General features: G+C 34.1%; 1 protein-coding gene across 2 annotated transcripts in view; it reads left to right on the top strand.

Annotated features, from left to right (window-relative positions):
• Positions 1 to 214: 214 nt before the first annotated feature.
• The window catches only part of Cam (Calmodulin), a 122,522-nt gene continuing 99,506 nt past the window's right edge, over positions 215 to 23,230 (top strand). Inside the window, exons 1-2 of one of the 2 annotated variants that reach the window (XM_067772056.1) lie at positions 215 to 416; positions 1,084 to 1,217. In XM_067772056.1, the coding sequence (XP_067628157.1) occupies positions 1,215 to 1,217 (3 nt within the window). In that variant the 5' untranslated portion in view covers positions 215 to 416; positions 1,084 to 1,214. Of the gene's footprint in view, positions 417 to 1,069; positions 1,218 to 23,230 lie in introns of both variants that reach the window. The other variant, XM_067772057.1, reaches the window with a different exon arrangement.

The following is a 23,230-nucleotide window of genomic DNA, read 5'->3' as shown; positions in this document are numbered from 1 at the left end:
CAAACAAGAAAACGAACTGAAGCAAAAAAAAATCCAAATCGGAAGACGAGGTTGAAAAAGAAAATTTGCAATGTATGGGAGGCGCAAAAAAGGTAACAATAACCGTTTCAAGCGAATTCAAACGCAACTAGCAAAGCAGAAGGCAAACAGAAGTGCGAATTGAGCGATAGCGCCAAACGGCAATGGGCCCAAATCGTTTTTCGGTGAAACCGCTGTAAAGTGATTGGACGTGGCCAACCGCTAGCGCAGTTGCAATTGAGTTGTTGAGCGTGTTTGACTTGTAGTAATCAAGTAGTCTCGTCTTATTTTTTTCACAAAATATATTTAAAAAATATACATAAAATAACTCAATAAAGTATTCTATTAAAATATAATAAAAAAAAGCAGCTGCAAGGAAAATTAACTTTAGGCAACGGGTATATATACATATATTTTATTAAATTGTAATTTGTATTCAATTTTGCTTTCTTGTATGCAAAAATAAAAGAACAAGTTTTCATAAGTTAAACAAAATTAAAAAGAATTGAAGAGTTTCAACAGGAATATACACAAATTCGCCTTGTTTCAGCTGTTTTTTTTTTTTTTTTGGTGGGGTTTTCTTAGCTCGTCACATTGTGTGCATATTGGCAACGCAAGCAGTGCGTGTATGTGTTGGAAGTGGTCACAAAAGGCTAGCTGGCAAAACGGGAAAGCTGAAAGTAACAGAAAGTCAGAAAGAAATTTATTTAAAAAAAATGGGGTTATAGTTTCTGCAAAGTTCTGTGGTCGCGGTCTAATAGCATTATTAGCTTTTTATGTGTGTTAAACGCGCATGGAAAGTTGGACGAAAAATCTTAACTCAGTGCAGCCTACAACGGGAAAAAGATAATATTTGAAAATACGTTTTATGTAAATGGAAAAATTAAAATCTACCTAAACGCGCTTAAAAATCGTTAACAACAATAACTTTATGAAATAAACATTCATATGAACTCTACGCAATGGTTTTTTAAATTAAAGTTAATTCGTTAAAAAAAGCGAAAATATAAAAAAAAAAATAAATGTTATGATTCTCTCCAACTTGTATTAGTTTTAATTTTGCAGGCAAAGGATTAAAACAATTTTAACAAACAACCGAGCAGCATTATAAACCAGTGGCAGCAATAACAGTGCGTTCATAGCGGTAGTTTACTTTTAGAACCTTTAACCAACTAACCAAAAACAACACAACAGCAATGGTAAGTAATTAATGTTTTGTCAAAATTAAATTTAGGTAATAGTCTAGTTGAGGGGTCGACTGCTAATACGCTACCAAATCGAGAGAGGTGTCAAACGACGCGTCTTGACATCAGTAGTAATAATCCGAAGGCGGAAAATAAAAATTTTAACGCGGTCAAAAGATATTAACGAAAAACCGAAAAAAGACTCGCGGGTACCTCCGAAACCGGGGGTCGGATCCATAGTATTTTTGCGCAGAACACTTTTCTGCGTTGGCGGCCTTCGGCCGCGATTATAAAAAATAACCCTGGGCTACGCCATGCCAAGTCCGGGTGTGTGGTATAACCGTGGCTACCGCCACGGTGATGCACAATTTTTTTGTGGGTACCAACACAACAACAACCACATGGAAATCGCCGACTTCAACTGCAAATACCTCCGGACAGAGATAAAATTTTTCTTTTCCGCCTTCGGATTATTGTTCTCGAGATTAATACGCGTCTTTTGACACCTCACTCGATATTTTTGGTAGCGTATTAGCAGTCGACCCCTCAACTAATTTTTAAGTGCATACAGTTTAAATTAAAAAATTAAATTACATACATTTCATTTCGTGCCAATCGATAACTAACACAATAATTACAAAATGTATTTCCGCTTCCCCCCTATCGAAAATGGGTCACGATATGGAATGCAAAGTATCGTTACAGTACTCATTTTAAGCTGTAGTCATAGATACCGTTTGTCTTATCGCTGTAGTCGTATCCCTAACGTAATCAGCTGTTTATCGTTAAGATGGTAAACCAAAAACCAATTGGTTGGCTACGATACGGTTACGACCTTAGCGGCACCAATAATTGATTCTCATAAGGTTGGTCGAATCAGCTGTTATAAGGTTACCGATAAAGCACCAATGTCTGCAGCTTTAAGTACTGCTTTACATGTATCGTATACACGATAGTATCGAAAAATACTCGATACTCAAAGTATCGGAATTACAGATCCTAAGGACCATGATAAAAACATTTACGAGGTATAGCCGTACTCTCTTTTGATCCGCCATGATTTTTTATGCCTTTCATGAAACTGAAATGGTATATTAACTTTATCACAAATCTAAAAATTGTAAGTCCTTAAAGGAAAAAAATAGATAGGTCCACCAATAAGTATACCGAAATGACCAGGATGAAGAGCTGAGTTGATTAGCCATGGTCGTCTGTCTGTTTGCTGCTGTCTGTTTGCAAACTAGTCCCTCAATTTTTGAGATATCTTGATAAAATTTGGTGAGCGGGTATATTTAGGTGTCCGATTAGACATTTGCAGGAATCGGCCGGATCGGACCACTATAGCATATAGCCTCCATACAACCGATTTTTCAGAAAAAGAGGATTTTTGTCATATCTTACTCAATTTAACAGATTGAAGCTTCACACTTTAAAATATGCTTTCGAATATAGCATATATTGTTGTCTGAAAAATTCGAGGTGATCGGTCGTATATATAGCATGTCCCCTACAACCGATTGTTCAGATAAACAACTTTTCGCAATTTCTACACCATTTTAACAGCTAGAAGCTTCAATTTTCATCAAATGCTTACGTTCACGTTATATATTGTTGAGACAAGTGATTAATTGTAATAGCTATTTCATGCAGATCACAAAAAACGTGAAAGTTTGTATCCTCACACAAACTACCTACCTTTTTATACTCAGCGTGCTTTGCACACAGAGTATATTAACCTTGATTGGATAACGGTTGGTTGTACAGGTATAAAGGAATCGAGATAGATATATACTTCCATTTATAAAAATCATCAGTATCGAAAAAAAATTTGATTGGCCATGTCCATTCCGTCCGTCTGTCCGTAAACTTGATAACTTGAGTAAATTTTGAGGTATCTTGATGAAATTTGGTACGTAGGTTCCTGGGCACTCATCTCAGATCGCTATTTAAAACGAACGAAATCGGACTATAACCACGCCCACTTTTCCGATAAAGACGGATAAAGCGATGAAACTTGGTAGGTGGGTTGACCTTATGACGCATAATAGAAAATTAGTAAAATTTTGAACAACATTCAACCCCAGTAATGATATGGTGCAACAAAATAAAAAAAAATTTCAAAAAGGGAGTGGCTCCGCCCTTTTTCATTTAATTTGTCTAGAATAGTTTTAAAACCATAAGTCGAGCAAAAATTTACCAATCCTTGTCAAATTTGGTAGGAGCATAGATTCTATGACGATAACTGTTTTCTGTGAAAATGGGCGAAATCGGTTGAAGCCCCGCCCAGTTTTTATACAGTCGACCGTGTGTCCTTCCGCTCAGCCGTAAACACGATAACTTGAGCAAAAATCGATATACCTAACTTAGTTCACGTACTTATCTGAACTCACTTTATCTTTGTATTAAAAATGGGCGAAATCCGACTATGACCACGCCTACTTTTTCGATATCGAAAATTTCGAAAAATGAAAAAAATGCCATAATTCTATACCAAATATGAAAAAAGGGATTAAACATGGTAATTGGATGGGTTTATTGACGCAAAATATAACATAAAAAAAAGATGATGTTCTGGGTCCCCCTGGTCCACGTTTTGGTCATCTCGAAAACGCCTTCACATATACAGTTAAGGGACACTCCCTTTTAAAACCCTCATTTATACCTTTAATTTGATAACCGTATCGTACAAACACATTCTAGAGTCACCACCCCTGGTCCACCTTTATGGCGATATCCCGAAATGGCGTCCACCTATAGAACTATGTCCCACTCCGTTTTAAAATATTCTTTAATACCTTCCATTAGGTACCCATGTCATACAAACACATTCCAGGGTTACCCTAGGTTCATTTTCCTACATGGTGATTTTCCCTTATATTGTCTCCAAAACTCTCAGCTGAGTATGTAATGTTCGGTTAGGTATGTACATACATCTGTTCACTATATACCTATTTCATATCATATACAGCAGATTATTTGGATATTTCGAATTGGATAAGAATATTGTTCAGCCCCATTCATGAAACGTACGAAGTCTTCGGCACAGCCAAAGACAGTCCCGTCCTTACATGTTTTTTTTTTTAGTTTTTGCGGAATAAAAAATTAAATAAAATAATCTCAGAACAAAAGAAAATCAAAAAATAAAGTAAAATTATCAAATTGGTTTTTGTTAAAAAAAATAAAAATAAATAGATAAATAAATTAAAAAAATTGAAAAGCGTTTCATAGCGGAAAAACTTCAATAATGTTCGAAACGGTTGTACCTTGTAGGTATTTTTAAACCATGCAAAGCAGAATACGTCCTTTGATTTGTGATATGCCTAGAGCCAGCTAACAAGTGACTAATTTTTTAGTTTTTGAGGTTGATTTCCACCATAAAATGCCTCTATTGGTGACCAGAGACTGGGTATATTCCGTAAGACGATATTTACACATGTCCTAATCTACAATAAATCGTCAATAGATAATCTACGCGTTTATATAGTATGTTCCATCCCTAGGAATTATATTATTTTCTGTAAAATTTTCACGTTAATCTCTTCTGCGCTTCCAATTAGTGAATACACTACAGAAGTAAAACTATTTTTATGATAAAAAAAGTACTCATCTCTAAAATTTTATAATTACCCATTATCGAAGGAAAAAATTTACATGGGAAATCTAGTTATATAATTTACAATTAGGAGTTATATAATAAAATGGGTAATTATAAAAACTATTATTGGGATCAAAATTAAATCCGTTCAAATCCCCTTGTACCTACACAATTTTTGTTTCCCTATGTACAAGAAAATTACAGCCATACGAAAAATGAAATGTCAACAATGAGTTTCCGCTTCCGTATTCGTGGTCCTGGGTTCAGAGAATGGCCCCTCCCGATATTTTTGGACGAGTTTTAGAAGTTGTTAACTGAAGTATCAAATTATTTAATTTAAATTTTAAATTTAATATCAAATTATTTAATGCCTCTTAAAAAAAATTCTGCAATTAGCGCAACAAATCATAGAGGGACAAACATGGCAAGTGTCATGATGAGGCAATGCTGTCAATACTGGATCACGATGCATATTGATCGATGCCAAAGTTTGTAGATATGTTACGATCCGAATGACGATTTATCAGTATTTCATGCTAAACATGAAATCCTGACTGACGGATTGTGGTCCGGACCGCAAAATATCTAGAAATTTTGAAATCCATCAATATGGATTGTGATCAAGTATTGACATCATTGCTTCATCGTGTTACACTCGCCATAAAGAGCAGTTTATTTGGTAGACTAGTTCATTCTTTTACCGCCGAAAATTCAAAACAATAATTTGGTCTAAATACTCCACGCCAAAAAGTATCGAGCATAAAATATCGACTATCGTATCGAAAATCGTGGCCCTTAAGCGCCAAATACACGACACGAACATTTCCGCGAACATTCCTCAATCTTGTTCGCAGCTTTGGCCATACACCATACGAACTTTTGGCCGAACATTAGTTCTCTTTCAGACAGCGATGAATACGGACAACAATTGTGCTGCAGCAATATTGCTCGCTGTGGCAGATTAAAGTCGCATAATCATTATTCTTTTTAATCTTTGCTTTTTACTTGCCACAATGATGGCAAAGATTTATACATTTCAATAAATTCACTCAGAAATTTTTTATTGTTCATTTTACTTTTCCGCGCACGTCTGTTCCGTTCAGAAATTACTACGATTATGAGCTATTTCGCCATACACGCGCGAACTGGCAAACACCACCATACACGACAGAAAAGGTCGCAGAAACATGACATAACGGGAATGTTCGCGGAAATGTTCGTGTCGTGTATTTGGCGCTTAACGGAAAGAGTAACGGTAGTCCTAAACGTAATTGATGTACGCTTGCTTCTAGGTTTCGTCCAGTACTAGGTTTGATGTGTTAAGCCATATATGTTCCTATTGGTCAATCAAGAAACTTTAGACGTACAGCGTGATTATCTTCATAATTGTAATTAACTCCTAATCATAAATTATCTAGCTAGATTTTCCATATAAATTTCCACCCCTCGAAAGGCGTTTATTATGAGCAATTTTTAGGGTACGCTTTCACAGCTACCGATAAACCGAAAAATTGCAATCGGCCGGGCTGGTGCTAAAATTGCAACCGATTATCGGCTGGCTCCTTTTTTCTTACATTTTACTTTTTTGCAAAAATAAGCTTGCCTTTATGCTTTTATGTGCTTATCCCATAAAGAGGCCTGTTTTGCGCACAACTAATTAATTTTTTACAGTAAATGCACGCAATTTAACAAACAGAATTGCGAATTTATCGGCAGTGGAAAACGACAACGGCCGATAACAATTCGGTGATCGGTTGAAATAAACACACGATTATTTAAATTAGGGCTGGGACTATCCGCATATTCGAATATCCGGATATCCATACGGATATCCGTTAACACGGATAAAATCTGGACGGCATGGATATCCGGTTAATATTCGTTTGTGAAACTATCCGGATATCAGGAATTATGAAGATCCGGTTAATAACCGTATTTTTGGATATCCAGTAAAAGCAACCAATTGATGTACCATATACATATGTTTATTTAACATTAAAACAAAAAAAAAAAAAAAAATAGTTTATGTTTGTAAAATCGTAGTTTTTTAATTTTTGACGTTAATTTAATAATCTACAAACATATTTTGTGAATAAAGTTTCGATGTCTGCTTCGTTCAATTCCGATATGCAGATATTTTTCCGTTTACGAAATCCGGATATCCGGATTTTGCTTTTATGAATCCGGATATTCGAATAGCCAGATTTTTAGCTTAGCAATCCGGTTATTTGAATATCCGGTTTATCCGGATTGTTGAAAAATCTGGATGCAGTTCATAGCCCTAATCTGAAAACAGGTGTTTATTTTTATCGGATGACTACGACCGGCATCAGGCGATCAAAATCGGTGGCTGTGTAAGCGTACCCTTAGAGATGAGAATTTTTTTCATAGAAAAAGTCCCATCTCTAAAGTGCAATATCTAATTGGAAGCGCAAAATAAAAGAGAAACGTGAAAATTTTAAACGCTTATATTATCTATTGAAGATTTGTTGTAGATTAGGACATGTGTAAACCTGGTTGAATTAAGGCGGATATTGAAAATGGTGTAGTTTGTGTAAGTAAAAAAATGTCTCACCATTCAAAGTCTCAGGTGCGGTTTTTTATCTTAGAGTGTAATCTCCAATTGAAACCACAAAAAGAGAAACGTAAAAATTTGACCGAAAATAACACAGGCCGACAAGATTTAACCAACATTCAGACCTAGAAACCATACTGTATTTCCGAAGGTTTATGATGCGCTGAATCCAAATCTGGCCTCAGAATTGCTCTATCAGTAATCGACTATATCATGTCTGTGTTATCTTAATCGATTTTCAGGTGGAGGAAAATTTAGAAACATGAAAATTTAAAAATGTGATAGCGAAAAAAAAAAATGGTATTTAAGCAAACTCAACGCCATTTGAAAGAAAACTTGTACTTAAAGATGCCAGCCTATTTTGTTGGTGGAAGAAAACATCGGCAAGGCTACATAACCTCAAATATGGGCAAAAGCGGTGTTTTATGCACTTTTAGGTTAGGATATCCCGAAAACCATAGCAATTTTGAAGCCAGATTTCGATTCATCGCATCAAAATCCTTCGGAAATATATAGTCCGATTTCTGGGTGTGAGATGCTGTCGGCCTGTGTAGTCTAGTCCCTAGGGATGGAACATATGTAAAACCGTAGATTATCAATTGGCGATTTTATTTATTATCAGGACATGTGTAAACGTTAGTATATAGAAATATGTTTTTTTTATAGATAATCTCATTTTAACTTCCCATTCGATTATGAACTTAAAAAAAAAGGATACCTATAACCACTACCAATTATTCATTCATTATCGCATTCAACTACCTACTTCAATTGTATCTATAGTAAAATAAACTTAAAAAGTGCCGCATTGCAGCTAACAAAGCCAAATGAATACGAGCTGTCTGTTATTTAAATTTATTCCACTTCTATTTCTATGCGATCAGTTAAATTTTCTTGGATGAGCAATAAGTTCGATTGACTCATCATCATCATCATCAGCTTTATAATAATCGTAGTCGTCAAGAGGCTTAATTCTCATTTCAATATCGTATTATTATAGTGTAAAATTCTCTAATTAGTCTATACACAATTTTATAAAACTTAATTGTTTACTTATGTAGCTAATTGTATTCAAATATTTCTTTCTTAACTTAATATTCGTTTTTTATATTTCCTTGTTTTAAGTTTTTCACTTAATTTTTATTTCATTCGTTTAAGTGTTTTTTTTTGTTTTTTTTTTCTAAAAATTCCCCACACATTTATTTCGCTTTCTTTTATTTAACAACTTGTTTGTTATATTGTGCCATGCGATCTAAATGTTTACTGTTAGCATTACGCTACAATACACAAAGAAATATATTGCATAGCGCTATTTGACACAATAGCGGTGTGAAAAAAATTTAGTGTGTCATCGACTATAATGTTTCACTTTTGGCTCTTAAGTGCCAAATATGTCAGCATAGCGCGACGAAAAATAATAATAAAAAATTATACATACATATGTATGCTAAAAACCTATATACTTACGGCGTACACCATCGTGAATTTGGATATGTACAAATGTGCAAGAGATAATCCGATAATTGTAAAGACGTGTTGGTTGCTTTGGTAAATTCATACAAAATGAGTAATTATTTAAATCCATTCAATTATTATTTATTGTAAAATCGTGTTTTGACGTTCGTATTGCATGTATTGTTTTGACAGGATTCGTATAAAATCGACAGGGCACGTATTAAGTTGTACGATAAGTGGCTCAAAACAGTTTTCACTCAAACTATAGCTATTAGGCTTGGGGATCTATTGAACTAAAGAACGAAAGAACTAGATCTTTTAATTGAACTAATTCGCTAGTGCGTTCAGTAAAGTGAACTAAACTTTTATGTGGCAACTTTGCAAATTAAAATTTCAAAATGTATGTCAACTCACTTCTTTGTCAAAATTAAAATTTCGCGATGTTTACCGTCATATCGCCATTTTGTGAAGTTTTACAATTTATTTTAGAAGTTTAGTCTTTTAAATGTAATGTTTTCATTTTGCTTTCATAAATTTACCTAGAACAAGTAAGGAAGGCTAAGTTCGGGTGTAACCGAACATTACACACTCAGTTGAGAACCGTGGAGACAAAGTAAGGGAAATCACCATGTTGTAAAAGGAACCTAGGGTAACCCTGGAATGTGTTTGTATGACATGTGTATCAAATGGAGGGTATTAAAGAGTATTTTAAGAGGAAGTGGGCCATAGATCTATAGATGGACGCCATTTAGGGATATCGCCATAAAGGTGGACCAGGCCTGACTCGAGAATTTGTTTGTACGATATGGGTATCAAATTAAATGTGTTAATGATAATTTTAAAAGGGAGTGGGCCTAAGTTCTATAGGTGGACGTCTTTTCGAGATATCGCCATAAAGGTGGACCAGGGGTGACTCTAGAATTTATTTTGTACGATATGAGTATCAAATGAAAGGTGTTAATGAGTATTTTAAGAGGGCGTGGGCCTTAGTTCTATATGTGGATGCCTTTTCGAGATATCGCCATAAAGATGGACCAGGGGTGACTCTAGAATTTGTTTGTACGATATGAGTATCAAATGAAAGGTGTTAATGAGTATTTTAAGAGGGCGTGGGCCTTAGTTCTATATGTGGACTCCTTTTCGAGATATCGCCATAAACGTGGACCAGGTGTGACTATAGAATTTGTACTATATGGGTATTAAATGAAAGGTGTTAATGAGTATTTTAAAAGGGAGTGGGCCTAAGTTCTATAGGTGGACGCATTTCGGAATATCGTTATAAAAGGGGATCTGGGTTGACTCTAGAATGCGTTTGTACAATATGGGTGTCAAACGAAAAGTGTAATAAGTGTTTTAAAAGGGAGTGGGCCTTTGTTCTATGGGTGGACGCCTTTTCGGGATATCGCCATAAACGTGGACCAGGGGTGACTCTAGAATGCGTTTGTACAATATGGGTATCAAATGAAAGGTGCTAATGAGTATTTTAAAAGGGTGTGGGCCTTAGTTCTATAGGTTGACGCCTTTTCGAGATATCGCCATAAAGGTGGACCAGGGGTTACTCTAGAATTTGCTTGTACGATATGGGTATCAAATGAAAGGTGTTAATGAGTATTTTAAAAGGGAGTGGGCCTTAGATCTATAGATGGATGCCCATTCGAGATATCGCCATAAAGGTGGGCCAGGGGTGACTCTAGAATTTTTGTGTACGATATGGGTATCAAATGAAAGGTGTTAATGAGTATTTTAAAAGGGTGTGGCCTTAGTTCTATAGGTGGACGCCTTTTCGAGATATCGCCATAAAGGTGGGCCAGGGGTGACTCTAGAATGTTTTTGTACGATATGGGTATCAAATGAAAGGTGTTAATGAGTATTTTAAAAAGGCGTGGGCCTTAGTTCTATAGGTGGACGCCTTTTCGAGATATCGACATGAAGGTGTGTGGAGATTGAAACCACGTTTTTATTTTATAACAAAAATTTAAATTATATTTTTTTAAACACGCCTAAAAGTATGCGTCAAATTCTTTCTTTATTTTTCACAACAATGAAAATTTTTGAAAATTGAAAATCAATATTGAAACTTAAAATATTGATAATACATTTAAAAATTAAAATGTTCAAAGTAACTAAAATACAAAGTAAAATAAAAATAATAAGAACCCTACATTACTCCCCCTTCAAGAAAATGTATCATTAAACAAATTGAATGTAACTCTCTTTTTATGTAAATTCTTGGTGTTGTTTGTGTCTGTTGTCTCAATTATTGCAGGCTTTAATCTATCAATAGGAATAGTTTTAATATTATTATCTATTTCAAGTTTAAAACATTTTTGGTCTTTTTCCACAATTTTGTAAGGTCCTTCATATGGTTGTTGTAATGAATGTCTATTAATGACTCGAACGAATGCAAATTTACAAGTTTGAAGATCTTTTGGAACATAAATTCCAGTATCAGCATCTTTATGATTGCTTAAATTTGATCTAACATTTCGAAAATGTTCACGTAAATTACTTAAAACTTCAGTTGATGAGAAATTTTTAGCTGATGGCACAACAAGTTCCCCTGGCAAACGTAAATTCTGACCGAAAACCATTTCCGCTGGTGTAGCCGAAATATCTTCTTTGTAAATAGATCGCAAACCAAGTAATATTACAGGTAACTCGTCATACCAATTATTTGTGTCCTTTCTAGCTATTATAGTAGTCTTTAATTGTCTATGAAACCTTTCAACCATATCATTTCCTTGAGGGTGATATGCGGATGTTGTAATTTGGTGACTACCAAGTAATTTAGTTAACTCTGAAAACAATTTCGATGTAAATTGGCTACCTTGATCAGTTGTTATCTTTAGCGGAACTCCAAACCGAGAAATATATTCTATAAAAAACTTATTTGCAATTGTAGTTGCTGAAATATCTTTTAATGCATATGCCTCAGGCCAACGGGTAAATCTTTCAATAATCGTTAAAATATAGCGATGTCCTTTTGAAATAGGTAATGGTCCAACTATATCTAAATGGATGTGTTCAAATCTATTCTTGGGAATTTGAATTTTGACAACAGGGGATTTTGTATGACGATAAACTTTAGACTTTTGACAATTAAGACACTCTTTTGACCAAATATTAATATCCTTATTCATATTAGGCCAATAATATTTTTTAACTATGAGCCGTCGTGTAGCTCTTGTACCCGGATGTGCTATTCCATGTAAAATATCAAATACTGTCTTTCGCAAATTACTCGGTACAAATGGCCTAGGAGTTTCTCCTGAAATTTCACACCAAATATCAAAATTTAAAATGGGAATATTAATTAACTTTAAATTTAGATATTGAGAATCAGATACAAGTTGATTTAAGTCATCATCTTTTTGTTGTTCAGTTTGTAAAATTTTAAAATTCAGTTCTGTATTATATATTGCATTAACCTCAAAAGCTCTAGATAGCGTATCTGCTACAACATTGGATTCTCCTTTAATGTATTGTATGTCATCAGTAAATTGTGCTATAAATTCCAAGTGTCTCGTTTGTCTAGGACTTCGTTCTGTTTTTGAATTTAAAGCAGTAGTCAAAGGTTTATGGTCCGTATAAACTGTAAATTGTCGTCCTTCCAAAAGATATCTAAAATGTTTTATATTTAAATAAATCGCCAATAATTCCCTATCAAAAGCACTATACTTAATTTCAGTTGGAGAAAGTTTTTTAGAAAAGAATGCAATGGGCTCAATTTTATTATTGTAATTTTGTTGTATAACGCCCCCAATCGCTGTGTTAGATGCATCTACTGTTAAAGATAATTTAGCATCTTTGTTAAAATGATTTAACAATATCGTAGATGCAAATTTATCTTTAATGCATTCAAAAGCTTCATTCGAATTCTCATCCCATACCAAAGTTTTGTCACGTTTCCTATTTACTTTGTTAATTAGATCATAAATTTTGTTTGTAAATTCTGCTAGTTTTGGAATGTATCTATGATAATAATTTACCATACCAATAAATTTCTGTCCCTGCTTAACTGATTTTGTACGTTCGAAATTGCGAATAGCTGATACCTTTTCATCGGAAGGTCGAATACCTGTTCCAGAAATATTATGTCCTAAAAAATCTATATTCGTTACACCAAAAGTACATTTACTTGGTTTAATGTTTAAACCGTACTCTGTAAGGCGTTGAAAAAGGATACGTAAATCTTTTAAATGTTGTTGTTCGTCTGTACTTGCAATAAGTAAGTCGTCGATGTAAGCATATACGAAATCTAAGTCACCTACTACCTCATTTATGAATCGTTGAAAGGTTTGTGCAGAATTTCTAAGTCCGAAAGGCATTCTCATGAATTCAAACATACCGAATGGAGTTGTAATAGCAGTTTTATAAATATCTTCTTCAGTCATAGGAATTTGGTGATATGCCCTAACTAAATCTAATTTTGAAAATATATTTTTATTATGAAGGTTCATATTAAAATCTTGAATGTGAGGTAAGGGATAACGATCGGGAACAGTTACAATATTCAATCTTCTAAAATCACCACATGGACGCCAATCATTCAACTCTTTTTTAGGTACAAGGTGAAGTGGTGATGCTACTGAAGAATTTGAAGGCCGACAAATGCCTGTTTTAACTAAGAAATCAAACTCCGTTTTCGCGACTTTGTATTTTACCGGATCTAAGCGCCTGGGCTTAGAAAATGGAAGATTACCTTCTGTTACAAGTCGATGTACTGTTGTATGTTTAACAGGTTTAGTATAATCTGGTTCAGAAATAAGTGACGGAAACTCTTTTAATAATTTTGTAAATTTATTGTCAACCACAAATAATTTCGGTAATGGAATATCACAAAAGTAGGATACTGTATTAACTGAGAGATTGGTTAATGGATCTACTAAACGTTTATGTTTAATGTCTATAAGAAGACCATATTTACAAAGAAAATCAGCGCCAATTATTGGCTTGGCTATATCTGCAATCAAAAATGTAAACGGAAATTCACGTCTTATACCCAAATTTACGTTTAAAAGCCTTTTCCCGTAAGTGGCAATTGTTGAGCCATTAGCTGCAGTGAGAATTATGTCTGAACGTTTCGTATGAGGAAATTTAGACGCGGGTAATACCGAAATTTCTGCTCCACTATCAATTAAAAAATTTTGTTTGTTTTCTCTATCAAAAATAAATAAGCGACGCGTCGAAAATTCTAAGTTTCCGTTGTTCGTCGCTGCAACAACGGAAGAATTTAGTTTGTTGAGTCTTTGTTTTTATGTTATAAGAACAAGGATGTTCACAACTTCTAGCATTATTTCCAAATTTGTAGTGAAATCTACACAACCAATTTGGATCATTAAGCGAGTTAGATCGACGCCTAAAAGAATTTCTAAAATTATTTAAATATAAACGAGCTCTAGGCCAAATATTTGTATATTCTTAATAAAACACAATACGTGAATTTTTGATATACAATTATATTATTTAATTTGTCGATATTTCGACTTCAGTCTGAAGTCATCATCAGGAATTTTTGAATGCAATATGTCATTCAAAAATTCCTGATGATGACTTCAGACTGAAGTCGAAATATCGACAAATTAAATAATATAATTGTATATCAAAAATTCACGTATTGTGTTTTATTAAGAATATACAAATATTTGGCCTAGAGCTCGTTTATATTTAAAAAGTTATAATTCAAAGGCCGTAAACAACAAAAATAATTTCTAAAATTGTTTCTAGGATTAGAACGCGACCTAGATTGATTCCGATACATTTCTGTTTTAATTTCACCTAACTCCAAAGAAAGTTTCTGAAAATTTTCACTCACCAAAGAGGTGGTTTTAACCAAGTTTTCAACTACAGAATTTTGTGCTTTTGTATCCGAAAAATTATTAACCGAAAATACTTCATTTTTGTTTATCACTTCCCAAATATTATCTGCTAATTTTGTTAATTCGGTAATATTATTAGAACTCGAACTAGCCAAAATCATACTCAAATTTTTAGGAAGTTTACGCATCCAAATTTTCTTTAAAATATTTTCACTAAAATTTGATCCGGCTAATATAATTAATGAACGATAAAATTCTGACGGCTTACGATCACCCATCTCAGAATCGTTTAAAATTTTATCAAGTTTCGAATTTTCGCTAAGCGAGTGTCTTTCTATCAACACTTTTTTAAGTTCAGTAAATTTGTTATTAATGGGGGGATTTTGGATAAAATCCAAAATAGTTATTATCACTTCCTGCGGAAGTGCTGTAATGATGTGTTCGTATTTAGTGTTTTCTTGTGTAATGTTTTTAGTACTAAATTGTGTTTCGACATGAATAAACCATGCTTCCAGACAAATAGTCCAAAATTGTGGAAGTTTTACTGAAACTGACAAAATTTCATTTTGAGTAACATTTGCATATGGATTTGTAATTTGTTGTTGAGAAGTGTCATGTGGTAAATCTATCAAAGTGTCGTTTAAATTGTTAGTGTTTGCGTTGTATGTTGTGGTGAACGAATCATATTGAATTAAATGAAAAAAAAAAAATTAAATAACAAAACAGTAAAATAAACTAGTAATTCTATAAAGAGAGAGTTTACAATAATAATAATAATATATCTATATATTAGTATACATACATAAACACATATAATATAAATATAACTGTTCACCAAAATACTTGCTGTGAATGTGCAGTTTGTTGCTGTTGATGTTTTAGCTGCTCAATCAGGGAACTCAAAAATAACAGTTGTGTTTATGCAATGGCTTTGTTGAGATTGCGTGTCCTCAATATAGTTGGATGATACAATATTGATGAGCTATGTGGTTAATTTTTGTTGTTGTTGTTACTTAACATCGCATTTAATGATAAATGGTACAATTATACACATCTAAGAGCAACAGAAGTAGTGATTTGGATCAGCTTGAAAGACTACACATTATTCTACAAATTCTTTTTGATATACGTTCAATTTGGATATACGGTATTGAAGGGAGTTCGTACGATGTAACAAATCTTTGTACTGAGTTGAAATTTATGAAACTTCTTGACGAATCTGACTTTCTGCATTAGATATTGGTTCTATATGAGGTAAACGTTCGGGTAACGATATACGAAATTCGTTTCGTATTGATTGTAATATTTTCTTGGATGCTATGGCTATATCGCTTATTATTTTTTTTATGTACCTTGTAAATATATTTTCAATAGTTTGAACAGCTGCGGCGAGCAAAACAACAACAACAGCAAAACTGTGATGCAATGGCAGATAATGGCGTAATTGTTCAGTTGTAAATGTCAGAGTGTTACATCAAAATGTTCATATTTTGTTGATTAAATATTTGTTGTTGGTTTTGCTTTTGTTTAAGCTATTTCCAATTCGGCGTGTATGCTTTTTGACCGATGTAAACTGGAATGAATGTCTGTTGTTTTGTTAATTAATTTTTAGTTTGAGATTCTTCTCATTGTGCACAATTGACTTTTTTTTTTTTTGCTCGTTATCTGTTATGATTTTATTACAATTCGCACATATTTCTCTTTTTTTTTGTTTTTTTGTCTGCTCTTATTTCTTATATACTTTTTTTTACTTCCATTTGTGCATAACAATGTCACAAAAGTTAGTTAATTTTATCACTAAAGCAAGATCGCCAGTGTGGAGATTGAAACCACGTTTTTATTTTATAACAAAAATTTAAATTATATTTTTTTAAACACGCCTAAAAGTATGCGTCAAATTCTTTCTTTATTTTTCACAACAATGAAAATTTTTGAAAATTGAAAATCAATATTGAAACTTAAAATATTGATAATACATTTAAAAATTAAAATGTTCAAAGTAACTAAAATACAAAGTAAAATAAAAATAATAACCCTACAAGGTGGACCAGGGTTGACTCTAGAATTTGTTTGTACGATATGGGTATCAAATGAAAGGTGTTAATAAGTATTTTAAAAAGGAGTGGGCCTTAGTTCTATATGTGGACGCCTTTTCGAGATATCGCCATAAAGGTGGACCAGGGGTGACTCTAGAATGTGTTTGTACGATATGGGTATCAAATGAAAGGTGTTAATGAGTATTTTAAAAGGGCGTGGGCCTTAGTTCTATAGGTGGACGCCTTTTCGAGATATCGCGATAAAGGTGGACCAGGGGTGACTCTAGAATTTGTTTGTACGATATGGGTATCAAATGAAAGGTGTTAATGAGTATTTTAAAAGGGCGTGGGCCTTAGTTCTATAGGTGGACGCCTTTTCGAGATATCGCGATAAAGGTGGACCAGGGGTGACTCTAGAATTTGTTTGTACGATATGGGTATCAAATGAAAGGTGTTAATGAGTATTTTAAAAGGGCGTGGGCCTTAGTTCTATAGGTGGACGCCTTTTCGAGATATCGCGATAAAGGTGGACCAGGGGTGACTCTAGAATTTGTTTGTACGATATGGGTATCAAATGAAAGGTGTTAATGAGTATTTTAAAAAGCGTGGGCCTTAGTTCTATAGGTGGACGCCTTTTCGAGATATCGCCATAAAGGTGGACCACGGGTGACTCTAGAATTTGTTTGTACGATATGGGTATCAAATGAAAGGTGTTAATGAGTATTTTAAAAGGGCGTGGGCCTTAGTTCTATAGGTGGACGCCTTTTCAAGATATCGCCATAAAGGTGGATCAGGGGTGACTCTAGAATTTGTTTGTACGATATGGGTATCAAATGAAAGGTGTTAATGAGTATTTTAAAAAGGCGTGGGCCTTAGTTCTATAGGTAGACGCCTTTTCGAGATATCGACATGAAGGTGGACCAGGGGTGACTCTAGAATTTGGTTGTACGATATGGGTATCAAATGAAAGGTGTTAATGAGTATTTTAAAAAGGAGTGGGCCTTAGTTCTATATGTGGACGCCTTTTCGAGATATCGCCATAAAGGTGGACCAGGGGTGACTCTAGAATGTGTTTGTACGATATGGGTATCAAATGAAAGGTGTTAATGAGTATTTTAAAAGGGCGTGGGCCTTAGTTCTATAGGTGGACGCCTTTTCGAGATATCGCGATAAAGGTGGACCAGGGGTGACTCTAGAATTTGTTTGTACGATATGGGTATCAAATGAAAGGTGTTAATGAGTATTTTAAAAGGGCGTGGGCCTTAGTTCTATAGGTGGACGCCTTTTCAAGATATCGCCATAAAGGTGGATCAGGGGTGACTCTAGAATTTGTTTGTACGATATGGGTATCAAATAAAAGGTGTTAATGAGTATTTTAAAAAAGCGTGGGCCTTAGTTCTATAGGTGGACGCCTTTTCGAGATATCGACATGAAGGTGGACCAGGGGTGACTATAGAATTTGTTTGTACGATATGGGTATCAAATGAAAGGTGTTAATGAGTATTTTAAAAGGGAGTGGGCCTTAGTTCTATAGGTGGACGCCTTTTCGAGATATCGCCATAAACGTGGACCAGGGGTGACTCTAGAATGTGTTTGTACGATATGGGTATCAAATTAAAGGTATTAATGAGGGTTTTAAAAGGGAGTGGCCCTTAGTTGTATATGTGAAGTCGTTTTCGAGATATCGACCAAAATGTGGACCAGGGTGTTCCAGAACATCATCTGTCGGGTACCGCTAATTTATTTATATATGTAATACCACGAACAGTATTCCTTCCAAGATTCCAAGGGCTTTTGATTTCGCCCTGCAAAATTTTTTCATTTTCTTCTACTTAATATGGTAGGTGTCACACCCATTTTACCAAGTTTTTTTCTAAAGTTATATTTTGCGTCAATAGACCAATACAATTACCATGTTTCATCCCTTTTTTCGTATTTGGTATATAATTATGGCATTTTTTTCATTTTTCGTAATTTTCGATATCGAAAAAGTGGGCGTGGTCATAGATTTCGGCCTTTTTTTACACCAATACAAAGTGAGTTCAGATAAGTACGTGAACTGAGTTTGGGAAAGATACATATATCGATTTGTTATCGGCCGAGCGGAAGGACAGACGGTCGACTGTGTATAAAAACTGGGCGTGGCTTCAACCGATTTTGCCCTTTTTCACAGAAAACAGTTATCGTCCTAGAATCTAAGCCTCTACCAAATTTCACAAGGATTGGTAAATTTTTGTTCGACTTATGGCATTAAAAGTATCCTAGACAAATTAAATGGAAAAGGGCGGAGCCACGCCCATTTTGAAATTTTCTTTTATTTTTGTATTTTGTTGCAACATATCATTACTGGAGTTGAATGTTGACATAATTTACTTATATACTGTAAAGATATTAACTTTTCTTTTAAAATTTTAATTAAAAAAAATTTTTTTTTTAAAGTGGGCGTGGTCGTTCTCCGATTTTGCTAATTTTTATTAAGCAGACATATAGTAATAAGAGTAACGTTCCTGCCAAATTTCATCATGATATCTTCAACGACTGCCAAATTACAGCTTGCAAAACTTCTAAATTACCTTCTTTTAAAAGTGGGCGGTGCCACGCCCATTGTCCAAAATTTTACTAGTTTTCTATTCTGCGTCATAAGGTCAACTCTTCTACCAAGTTTCAACGGATTAAGGTATTTGGTAATGAATTATAGCACTTTTTCGATTTTTCGAAATTTTCAATATCGAAAAAGTGGGCGTGGTTATTGTCCGATATCGTTCATTTTTAATAGCGATCTGAGATGAGTGCCCAGGAACCTACATACCAAATTTCATCAAGATACCTCAAAATTTACTCAATTTATCGTGTTAACGGACAGACGGACGGACGGACATGGCTCAATCGAATTTTTTGTCGATCCTGATGATTTTGATATATGGAGGTCTATATCTATCTCGATTCCTTTATACCTGTACAACCAACCGTTATCCAATCAAAGTTAATATACTCTGTGAGCTCTGCTCAACTGAGTATAAAAATGTGTGCTTTTTAATACATAATGATTTGTTTCAGATGCCAAAGCGAAGTGAAATATGGAAGCACTTTAAAGAAAGTCGTGAACTAAATGAAATGCAAGTACTGACGAATTTCCATAAGTGTTGCTGGCGGCATATATGATGTTTAAATCAGGGAGTGAGTAGATCCCACTTCCGAATAGAACTATTGAGCTAGTTCAATTGGTTGGACAATAGTTCAATTAGGTGACCGAACTAAGTGCCAAAAGAACTAGTTCGATGGACTGAACGAACTAGAAGTGAACTAATCTTTTCATTGAACTAAAAAATCCAACTCTAATAGCTATGCAACTGTAGGAGTACTTTTTGTCGCTAATTCACATATGCCATTAATCTTGTCCACCATTTCAGAGATATTGTTGTTTAAAAAATGAGTTACAATCACGCATCGTAAGACGTAATACGGAAACAATTCCAAAAATATAAAGTAATCCTCAAATGATAACTAGATTATCCACCACTTGCCCAATCACCCCGAAGTGATCCCGTTGTAATCGCCACGAAAGAAGAGCCTTATGAGATCCATATACACCACTAAAAATAAGGCCGAAACCATGTTTAGTACGGCCCAAATTCTGCACAAATTGGTCCCACGACGATCAGTGTGGTGTGGTGCTAGCGTGCTCCGCCTACCACACCGAAGATCCTGGGCTCACGCCTCGGGCAAAGCAACATCAAATATTTAAGAAACCAAGCTTTTCATTTAGCAGAAAGTTTTTCCAAAGAGGTTTGCCCCTCGGCAGTGATTTGGCAAGTACTCCGAGTGTATTTCTGCGATGAAAAGCTTCCCTCTTAAACGTTAAAAAGCCGTATGCAGGTCTTAAGAAAACTAAACAAGTCATATAAAATGATACTTAAGAAATTTCGGTAATATTTTCATTTGCACTAGGCAGCTCTAAAGAAATTTCGACTACTATTTTCTAAATATTTTTGGGAAAAGGTTCCCCCGCCAACTTTAGTCTGACAAAGAAATAATTGATTAATTAATTAATTGATTTAGTACCTAAAACAAATAAACAAAGTTAAACATTCATTAAAATCAATTATGTGCATTTTGCAGTAATAACTACCAAACTTGTTCTTCAAATAAACCAAAGTTACGCCACGTCTGCCGGGTCTGCTAGTGTTATAAAAATTAGGGATCGTAACACCATGTTTACACATACATGCACTAATCTATAATAAATTCACAAGAAATAATCTACGCGTTTATATATCAATGTCCAATCCCCAGAAGCTAGAAGCGTATCTTGTTTACGTTTTTTTTCCCATGATTTCATCTATGGATGAAACCCGATAGCAACCTTTAGATCTAGGGAAAATATCGGCATAACTCGAAACAAATTTTCACGCAAGTTAAACTACTGAGGCGTCTTTCATTCACAGTTTAAGTTCGCCTTTGGGGTAGGTTGGTTTGTACGGCATCACTGGCTTTTAATTTCATAGATTGTATATAAAAGTAGGGCAACAGCTGGCTTTTGTTTACATATGCGACGCCTTTTCTAAGAGAAAAACAAGTAAATTTGTCTAAGTTCGGGTGTACCGAACATTATATACTCAGCGTGAGCTTCAATTGCACATTCCATTTCAGATAAATTACTTTTCTACATAACACGTGGCACCGCTCGTTTAAAAAAAAATGTCTCCCCATTTCCTCTTACAATAAAACTTGATAAGTGAAATATCATTGATTCAAAACTAGTTTTTGCTAAGTTATAGCTTATTATCCTAGTCTATGACCCTTTTAAACTTGTTTTATATGTAAGTTGCCGTGGTCTTTAACCGACCCCGTCCATTTTTACTAGAAATATTTTCTGCTATAAGAAAAATATGTGTACACAATTTCATTACGATATGTTAATTTTTCTTCGAGTTATGGCTCTCGAAACATAGAAAATTGCTTAGTCATAAAAGAAAGTGGGTGTGGTCTTTAACCGATCTCGTCCATTTTTCCTAGAAATATTTCCTGCTATAGGGAAAATTTATGTACCCAATTTTATTACGATCTGTTAATTTTTCTTCGAGTTATGGCTTAGTCATAAAAGGGGCGGTGCCACGCCCAAATTTCAACATTCTAGGTGTATCATTTACTACATAATCAGGTTTTTTGTCTTTTCTAAAATGTTATATATATAAAATGTGGGCGTGGTTATCATCCCATTTCGCACATTTTCAATACCAATCTATTCTGGGTCCAGATAAGCTAGTGTATCAAATTTGGTGAAGATATCTCAATATTTACTCAAGTTATCGTGCTAACGGGCGGACGGACGGACGGACATGGCTCAATCAAATTTTTTTTCTATACTGATGATTTTGATATATGGAAGTCTATATCTATCTCGATTCCTTTATACCTGTACAACCAACCTTTATCCAATCAAAGTTAATATACTCTGTGTGCAAAGCACGCTGTGTATAAAAAAACGGAGTGATAAAATAAGTAAAAAAATACAATTTAAAATATCTGTATAAATTAATTAATTCATTCATTATTGTAAATATAATGTAACTTTTGAATGTGTACAATTATATTATATGCAACCAAAACAAAAAAGAGAGCAAAGAGCTTATATGTTAACTAGAGATTAAGACACTATTTACACATGCACTGATCTACAATAAATCCGAAATAGTTAAACTATCCGTTCACATATGTCACATCTCAAGGAATTAGATTATTAGCTGTACAATTTCCACGTTTCTCTTTTCTTTTGCGCTTTAATTTCGAGATATCACCCTGAAGAGGGATCTAAGTCTAGGAAAATAAATCGACATAATTAAAATTTCTTCATAATTATCGATTATCGACGAGAAAAATTTAACTGAAAAATCTAGTTTTTTAATTACCGATTTAATGTTAAGTACGAAAATGAAGTTAGTATCGCTATATTTGAACGAGGTCTAACTCTGCCAGGTCGGCTGCATAAGCTTAGTTTAAACTTCAGTTAAAGTTGACTGCAAAGTGCATTGGAAATTTAAGCTTAGTTTAACTGACAAACTGAGTTGAACTTTTATTGAAAAACTGGACCTAACAGTTATAAAGTTTTATTATGAAAATCGTAAATTTTTTTTTCAAGTTTTATTTTTCGGTAAGAAAAAATAATTAATTGTCCTTTAATTTTATTTTTATTTTTGATTTCAGTTTTCTTATTCGCGATCCTGGATCTATAACGCGTCTCTTGATACCCCCTCGATGATTTTGACCGTGTGTTACGAATGTCGTTGTTTCGTAGAATTGCCCCAATTATTTTCGATTTTTTAAAAAAACTTCTAGAAAAAATAAATCCATTTGTCGTTAAGTCTGTTTAACAAGGAACATATTGGGGTACTTATCTAATAGCATATATCGACTTAGTACAGCTTTATTCGAGATTTAGGAATCTGAGAGGATTTAATTTTAAATCTTGGAAGTTTTGTCATACAAAATTAAATTTCGAAACGCAGAAGATTTAAGTTAAATCTCTATTAAATCTTCAATAATTTGTT

This window comes from Eurosta solidaginis, chromosome 3 (genome assembly GCF_040869045.1).
Source record: "Eurosta solidaginis isolate ZX-2024a chromosome 3, ASM4086904v1, whole genome shotgun sequence".
In the NCBI taxonomy this organism is placed as follows: domain Eukaryota; kingdom Metazoa; phylum Arthropoda; class Insecta; order Diptera; family Tephritidae; genus Eurosta; species Eurosta solidaginis.
This window is presented reverse-complemented; position numbering and strand designations above follow the sequence as displayed.